The sequence below is a fragment of the Alligator sinensis genome, unplaced genomic scaffold, assembly GCF_000455745.1.
Source record: "Alligator sinensis unplaced genomic scaffold, ASM45574v1 scaffold1542_1, whole genome shotgun sequence".
NCBI lineage: Eukaryota > Metazoa > Chordata > Crocodylia > Alligatoridae > Alligator > Alligator sinensis.
Window position 1 is genome coordinate 781978 of NW_005842452.1, and position 7496 is coordinate 789473.

A 7496-nucleotide genomic window follows, 5' to 3' on the forward strand; every position below is an offset into this window, starting at 1 on the left:
CCTTGGATATACTTTAACTCTGAAATGCACCTTTTCTCCCTTCTCGCCGCGATCTCCTCGTTGTCCTTGTTCGCCTGAAGGTCCCTGAAACAGGTGAGGAGAGAGCAGAGCTCAGTTAACAGATTCACATCAGGGTTTGTTTGTTTTTTTCCCTCCCGCAAATATTCAAACAATGTGACAGAGAGAGTCTGTTCCCACCTGTGGTCCGGGGGGCCCTCGTGGTCCTACCACCTGGATTGGAGAGAGACATCGGGAAGTCAGTGAGAAGCCCATGCCCTGCCTGCTGGCTGGGGGTAGCGACAGGGTGTGGGGGGAGGAAAGGGGGAGGGAGGCATGCAGAGGACTTGGATCCAAACTTACATCTTTAATATCCCCGGGTTCACCTTTTTGTCCCTGCAAGGCAAAGCAGGCAGCATGAGCACTCACAGAGGGTACCAGCAGGTTACATGCTCCCAGCCCACCCCAACCCACTGCCCCCCTTGTCTCCAAAACACCCTGGATAGCAGAGCTCTGTGTCTGTACCCTGCAAAGGATCTCAGCATCTGCTTTGCTTTCAGCTGCCCCACAGCTGTTTCCCCCTTCACCTCTGGGAACATGCTATCCCAGGATAAAGCTCTTTGTGCTGGGACAGTTATGTCCACACTGGGAGGGGATCCTACTATCTTAAGTACCCCTTTACAGATGCTTGTGTATGAGCCCTGGGGCCTGAGTCTGTGGCCACTTAAAATCAGAGCTGCCAGACTGGCCAGACTCCTGCTCCAGCCCTACGTGACGCAGCTCAGACAAGGCCTTGTCCAATGTCTCTAATGGAGAATCTCCTGATCTCCGAGAGGGTAGTTTCAGATAGTATCAGGGCTGGTACCTCCATCAGCCCTGTGACAGAGGCCCCCGTGTGCTGCTCATGGGAATGAAATTAAAATGTGGCAGCGGAGAGAGTAGGGTGGGGATAAATAAATGGTTGCGAGCTCACCTTGGGGCCAGGTTGCCCTGTTAGGGATGAAAGAGAGAGAGAAAATGTCAGAATCACAAGAGATCGCAAGTCTGGGGGCACGTACAAATGCCCCTCTCTGCACACACAGGTACATGACAAGGCCAGGGAAAAGACACTGGGGAGGGGGAAGTGGGGTCCATTGGGGGAAGAGGACAGGGGTTGCTTTTCTCCTTTATACCCAACTGCCTGCAGAATACCATTGCCTCCCCGGAGGAGGCACTGCAGTGCTCAGGGCACTGGCTGGGATTCACACACGGAGGGAAGGAGTCTTACAAAGAGATGAAACGAGACAAGGGTTCAGGACAGCGGGCATCCCAGTGCGGGGCTGCGATAGCTCCAAAGCTATGGGGGGGCTGGCGTGTCTTCTTCCACCCCTACCCCCTTCCCCTCCAAGGATGGGCCCAAGCTGATTAGGAAGCAGAATGACACAATCGGGGGGAAAAAATGCTCATTAAGCAACTAGAAGCCACGAGGCAAGGTGAGGCCCGGCCCTAAGGCAGGCGTTAGAAAGCAAGTGTCGGCGTAACCGCATCGTCACCGTCCTCCTCCTCATCGGCGTACCACACTTCAGCGCACGCGTTCACTCAGCTCTCAACCCTTCACTGGCCTGGAGGGCTCTCGGCCAGACCTCGTGAAAGGCAAGGCACGGAGGAGCTGGGACAAAGCAGGGTAGCCCGTGTCCAGTGAAGGGTTAAAAAAGGCAACTTCTGCTCTCTGGGGTCAAAGCAGTGGGGCTGGCACCTGGGACCCTGGCTGGAGCTGCCTCTGGAGCAGGGAAGGATGGCTGGTACCAGACCAAGAAACAGCCTCAGGTGCCCTTTCCAGAGACAGGTGTCTCCTGAGCTTCTGCAAACCGGACTGTTCCTCCAGCCCCAGAGCCCCGAGGTCTCTTAAATATCAAGGGATCTCTTTATAAGCCAAAGCCCCTTGGGTTGCAAGAACCCAGCGGGGATTTCTGGACCTATCTGGATTCCCAAAGCAGGTTCTGACACCGCAGGGGGATTTCCAAAGCCCTTTTTGAGGTGCTCCCCCTCTGCCCCTTGCCCTGCTGTTCCTGCTCCTCTCCCGGTAGTTAAAGGCGGAGATGAGCAATGAGAAAACTCCCTGCACCGGGCACTGAGCGCTGCCTGGCTCCCTTAGAAATTTGTGGGCAGTGGATTTAAAAGCAGCCTTTTGCCGGAGCTCTTCTTGGACACGAGGGCAGGGCAGGGCCAGCTTTGATGCTGTCTTGGAGCCTTCATAATTATGGGGATATCTTTAGCTCCGGGGCTGTTGAGACTAGTCTGAGTTTCCTGTTGATTATGGTCAATATTTTCCGCCCCCAGTGTCACACGGTTATTTCAGCCCTCCGAGATGCTAACGCCAGACCCCAGGAAGAAGTGGCCTTTCTTAGCTAAGCCCCATGCATGTCCCCAGTCTCTGGGCGTCCATCCATGGGGCTTCTCTATCTGTTTGGCTTTGATCTCCAGTAATTTATTTATGGAAGGGAAATAAATAAATTACGACCGCTGGCGGCAGGCTGGTCAGTGGGGCAGACAGGACAGCATTCTCCGAAGGGGATCTCGGGGCTGGGACAGTCTCTCATCTCTTCGCAGATTATGTCGTCACACAAGATCGTGCCCGTGTCACACACACAGATCCGGCACGGCTCGGGCTTCCACACATCCTTATCGCTATACCTCTGCCCATCCTGCACACAGCTCCCTGCCTCCTCTGTGCCGAGGGGGAAGGAGAAGGGAGAGGGGGGTGGGAGGGTAGGCAGAAGGGAGAGAAAGAAACAGGGGCATGATATCAGCATTGGTTACAGCAATCCTGTACGAATGGCAGCAGAGCAAACAGCGCTCGGGCAGGGACCTGGGCCCTGTCGGGATCTTCTAGGTTTTCTTGGCCCAATTGCTGGCCCCTCCTAAGGCCTTCCTGTCTTCTCCTCGTGCCGTCTTGAAAGCCCAACGTTGCTTAGGGGGTAAGCAATGGGATTTCCATCCCCCAGGCCCCAAATCTCCAGTCGCACCCCCTCCCTTCCATCAGGGTGGCCACAAAGAGGCAAGGGGAGGGTGCTGCAAAACACCTTTGCCCCAAACACTGCCCAGATCAGCTCATGTGCCCCCATCCCATCCCATGGGCATCCCCAAAACACTCAGAGCCATGGCAAGATCCCGCCAGCTCTATGCTGCTGCAACCTCCACCGTTCCAGGCAAGAGACTCCTGACTTGCACTGATGGGGGGGAAAGGGGGCCAAGGACCTGCCCCCTGTCCCCCCACAGACATATCAGAAGGGGCAGTGAAACCCCATCAATGCTGCTCATCAATTCCTCTCCCCCCCAAATTGTAAAAGGGTGGAGGGAGACATAACCGAGACGCTGCTTCAAACGCCCCCTCCCCAAAGCTCCTGGAACGCAGGGCCAATGCAAAGCAGCCCGCTCCGGCTGAGCCTCCACGGGCGAAGGCTGCTTTTCTCATCAAAACCTCTGAAAGGAGGAAGGCAGGGAGTCGAGGTCCAATCCATGCCTGGAGCATGGGGCCCGGGGGCTGGGGGAGGTGGGCTGGGAACACCGCAGTTGCTGGGCGAGGGAAGGGTAAGGTGACCCCCATCCGAGCAGGCACGGGGAAGGGCCATCCAAGGGGAAGCCGTCATGGCAGCCGCCACTGAGATAACAGGGGGCCTTTGTGCAGGGGGCTGGGCGCCTCGGGGAGCCCAGGGGACCCTCCCAGCCATGAATGGGCCTTTTCTCGAGCGCACAGAGAGGTCGATTCACGCCGCGCCGGTAGGAACCCGTTTAAATAAATAAGGGCAGCGTTTCAACTCCATCTGGAAACCATCGCTGCCAATCTCCCCTCTGCAAACAAACCTGCACAATGAGCTCCCTGCGCAACCTGGCGAGAACGGCTGCGCGGGGGACTCCAGGGCCTGAGAGCTACGGAAAGACGTGTCTCTCCCCGCGAGAGTCTCGGCCCAGGTGTCGGCACACCTGGGATGCCTGCGCTTGTGGAGGATGTTCGACACACTTGAACCAGAGCCTGGGATGCAAGAGAAGGCGGGAGGCAGCAGCTCGCTCTCCCCCTCTTTGCTAAGTTTTGGGCGCACTGCAAGCAGCGGGGTCGGGCTATTCTGCAGAATGACTGACCTGACCTGCCTCAGTTTCCCCAGGATGAGGGAAAAGCAACAACCCAGCTTTTGCTGCACATAGCTAGAGCCAAGATACCCTAGCCTCGACCGCAGGACTTCCCTTGGGCTAACTCAGGAAAGGCAACCCCTTTACGCTCGCCCCTGATTGAAAAGGGCTCAAGCTGCCTTTTTTTTTTTTTTTTTTGAAGCCGGAGAGGAAAGAATTTGAGCTTCTGTTTGCTGGAAGCCGAGGCTGGTCGCGAGACAGCGAACGTGGCCCGGAGTCAGAAGCAAAGCAGCGCTCCTTCGAGCTCGTGCCCTGCAATTGATTTACAGGCTGGAGCAGGCGGAGAGGGAGCTGGAATTTGAGCAATAGGAAACCTGCCCAAAACAATGGGAAAGGGGAAAAAAAAACTGTTTCTACCTAATAAAGTTTCCAGTATCTATGCTGAATAATATCCCAGACTTCGCAGAAGTTTCTGCGGGGAGGAGGGAGGGCAGGCTGCACTCAATTGTATGAGGAGATGGCTTTACTTTTTGTTTTTTAAAGAGCAAAAAGTGCTGGTCCTTTATGGGGACATTTTCCCTTCTGTCCCCTCCTCCTTATTCTCTCTTTTTTTTAAGTTAAACAATTTGCCTAGTGTTTCTGGAATGCTTTTTATCCTCCAGGTGGCCTCTTCTGCAGGGGTTTGGGGAGGGGGGAGAGGAGAAATTTCCTTTCTGATCCGTCAGCGCGCACAAATCTGGTAGCTATCAAGTTCCCCGAGGTTCGTCCCCTGCACCTTACGCGGAGACCCCGGCTGGGGAGTGGGAGGGAGGAGGGTCGGGGCTGGGGGCTGGCTGAGCAGCACAAAGATCTCTCTCTTTGTGAACGTCTCAGCTCCCGGCCTGTCTGTCTAGGAATGTCTGTCTTTGTCTGGCTCCCCTGTACACCCCCCATCCCACGCCGCGCATTAACTCTTTGGCTGCTGTCGGGAAGAGGAAGAGAGGGGAGAGATTTTTTTGGGTCGTGGCTTCTGATCTAATGGAGCAGGGCGGGGGGTTTAGTCCCGACATGAGACTCTGAGCAGCGGAAAGGCTGGAGACCCAAGAAGAGGGTCACAAAGGCATTTCCCTTGCAAAGCTACCCAGCGGACTAAGCTAACCCAGAACTTTTCCTCCAATCAGCGCGGCCCGCTGGCTCCCATCCTTCCCTGCCCGGCGCCGGGAGAAGGTGGCACCTAGAAGGGACTGGACAGGGGGCAAAGCATCTGTGCTCACCATCAACCTCAGCCTGGGATGCCCAAGTGCCTGCCAGGAGGGGTGCAAGTCTCTTGGCTTTTCGGGCATACCCCCCCCGCCCCCCAGCAAACCCCAGTTATACTTCCACCCCCTCCCAGGTTAAACAGCAGGGATTTCTGCCCCCCAAAACCCACATTTCAGGGTGCGTTTCTAGAGATCCAAAGAAAGGTGCCACTTACGGATATCCTCCTCCTGGCATCTGACAACTGCTAATAAAAGGACGTGGGTGACCGTGAGAATGACAAGAGTCCTTGAATTCGTCAAGCTGAACATGTCTAAATGTTAGACATGCAGCGGTCTGCAGAGGAGAAGCAGAGAGCGTTGGTTTTCACCCCTGGCACTACCGAGCCGTCATGCAGCCGATCCCCCTTCGCTCTTTGGTCTGGGCACAGCAGGAGAATCCAAAGTACCTCGGCCCCAGCAGAAGCCCCGCACCGTCTGCTCTGGGCCAAGGCACCACGGTTGTCTGTCCGCTCTGCCTTGCCGGAGCCGGTGTATATGTCCAGCTCCCAGTCCTCCCCTGCCCCCCAGCCGAGCTGTAACTCGAGCCCTCCAGCCTGTCCCCAGCAGTGTAGACCCCTCCTCCTCCTCCCTGCCTCCAGCCTGGGCACCGAGTCAGGGATAGGGGGGCCGGGGCCCGGCCCCTCCTGCCAGGGCCAGGCTGGCGGTGGCAGGCAAGGGGAGGCAGGGGTGCTGTGCCACGGAGTCAGGGGGCTTCTCGGCCCAGCCACCCGGGGTTCCCCGATGGGTTTCCCGGGACCCAGCGGTGCAGCGGGGGCCCAGCCCGATCCCGGTTGTGGGGTGCCCAGCGGAGGGGCCCTGCCTGCCTGCTCGGAGGGTGCCGGGTCCCAGCAATCTGGTGTCACGCTGGTGCAGAGGCAGTGACAGTGCTGGGACAGATCAGGGGGTCTTCCCTTTGGCTCGGGGGGCTCAGCCAGCTTGGACCCCCGGGATCTCCTCCCCTGCCAGACCCCGGACCCTCTGCAATCTCCCCCAGCCCCTTTCCAGACCCCTTGAGGTGTCTGACCCTGGAGCTCACGAGCTCCCCCAGCCCACTCCCCCACCCCCAGCCCTTCTGCCCCTCTTCCAGCCCCAAGACTCCCCCCACCCCATACCCCAACCCCTAGCCCAGACCCTGCCTCTGCTATCCCCTGGGGGCAGCTTGCAAAGTGGGGCACAGGGAAAACCCCCACCCTGGGCACCAGCATCTGGGGCTGTGGGGTCCCCCCCATAATGCAGGGACTGGATGTCCCATCCTGCTCCAAGGGGCTCAGGACACTGCCTCCCCCACCAGCTTGGGGGTCGCAGTGCTGGACCTCCCCCGCCCCATATGGGACAGCATCGCAACCTCTCCGGCGGGCTCCCCTGCTGCCCCCACCTCCAGCCCCGGGGGGACCTCACGCTGGGGGTGGGGGCAATTTGCAGGCACTAAAGGGGCTTGCAAAGGGGTCTCTACCCCGGGGAAGGGAAGTGTCGGAGGGGGGTGGATTGCAGCCCCTAACAGCGTGAGTGAGGGGGTTGTGCTTTGCAACACGTGGGGGTACTAAGGGGCTCCAAGGTGTGTCTCCCCTGGCTGGGGTGGATCTCTCTTTGCACCCCCCCAGGCTGCCCCCTGGTAATGGGGGGGGTCACCTCTGCTGCCCCTGTGCTTTGCAACCCCTGCCAAGGGGCCCCAATTCTGGTGCAGCACTGGATCACCCCCCTCTCCCCCTGCTCCCGCCCGGGTGCAAGGCGCTGCCACCTTTGCAGGTGGCCCCAGGGGGCACTGGGCACCGCACCACCCCCGGGCCAAGCTGGTAGAGCCTCCGCCCCTGCGGCTCCTGCTGCCCCTGGAGCCCCCATCCCCGTGGCCCGAGCTTGAGGGAGCTCCCATGCAAATCCCATGCAGTGCCTAATTTGAATTGCATTTGCATAACCCCCCCAAAAGGTCCCCTGTGGGGTACATGGGGTGCTGAGAGCCAGAGTGGCCACACGGGCAGGACCTGGGAAATGCCCTGCTCATCTGCCAGGTTTGTCTGGGATGTGCTGAAAAGGGAACGATCCCCCCACCGACAGTCCCAGCCTAACCTGGCTCCTTCTTGCCAAAGAGGCAACAGAGATCTCTTGTCCTGGGTGCAG

At 58.4% G+C, this 7496-nt stretch overlaps 1 protein-coding gene across 2 annotated transcripts in view; it reads right to left on the bottom strand.

Annotated features, from left to right (window-relative positions):
* COL2A1 (collagen type II alpha 1 chain) overlaps positions 1-5842 on the bottom strand; it is a 42414-nt gene extending 36572 nt beyond the window's left edge. Inside the window, exons 1-7 of one of the 2 annotated variants that reach the window (XM_006030588.1) lie at positions 5789-5840; positions 5558-5676; positions 2498-2704; positions 971-987; positions 361-393; positions 199-231; positions 31-84 (exon numbers count right to left, since the gene is read on the bottom strand). In XM_006030588.1, the coding sequence (XP_006030650.1) occupies positions 31-84; positions 199-231; positions 361-393; positions 971-987; positions 2498-2704; positions 5558-5651 (438 nt within the window). In that variant the 5' untranslated portion in view covers positions 5652-5676; positions 5789-5840. Of the gene's footprint in view, positions 1-30; positions 85-198; positions 232-360; positions 394-970; positions 988-2497; positions 2705-5557 lie in introns of both variants that reach the window. The other variant, XM_006030589.2, reaches the window with a different exon arrangement.
* Positions 5843-7496: the final 1654 nt, after the last annotated feature.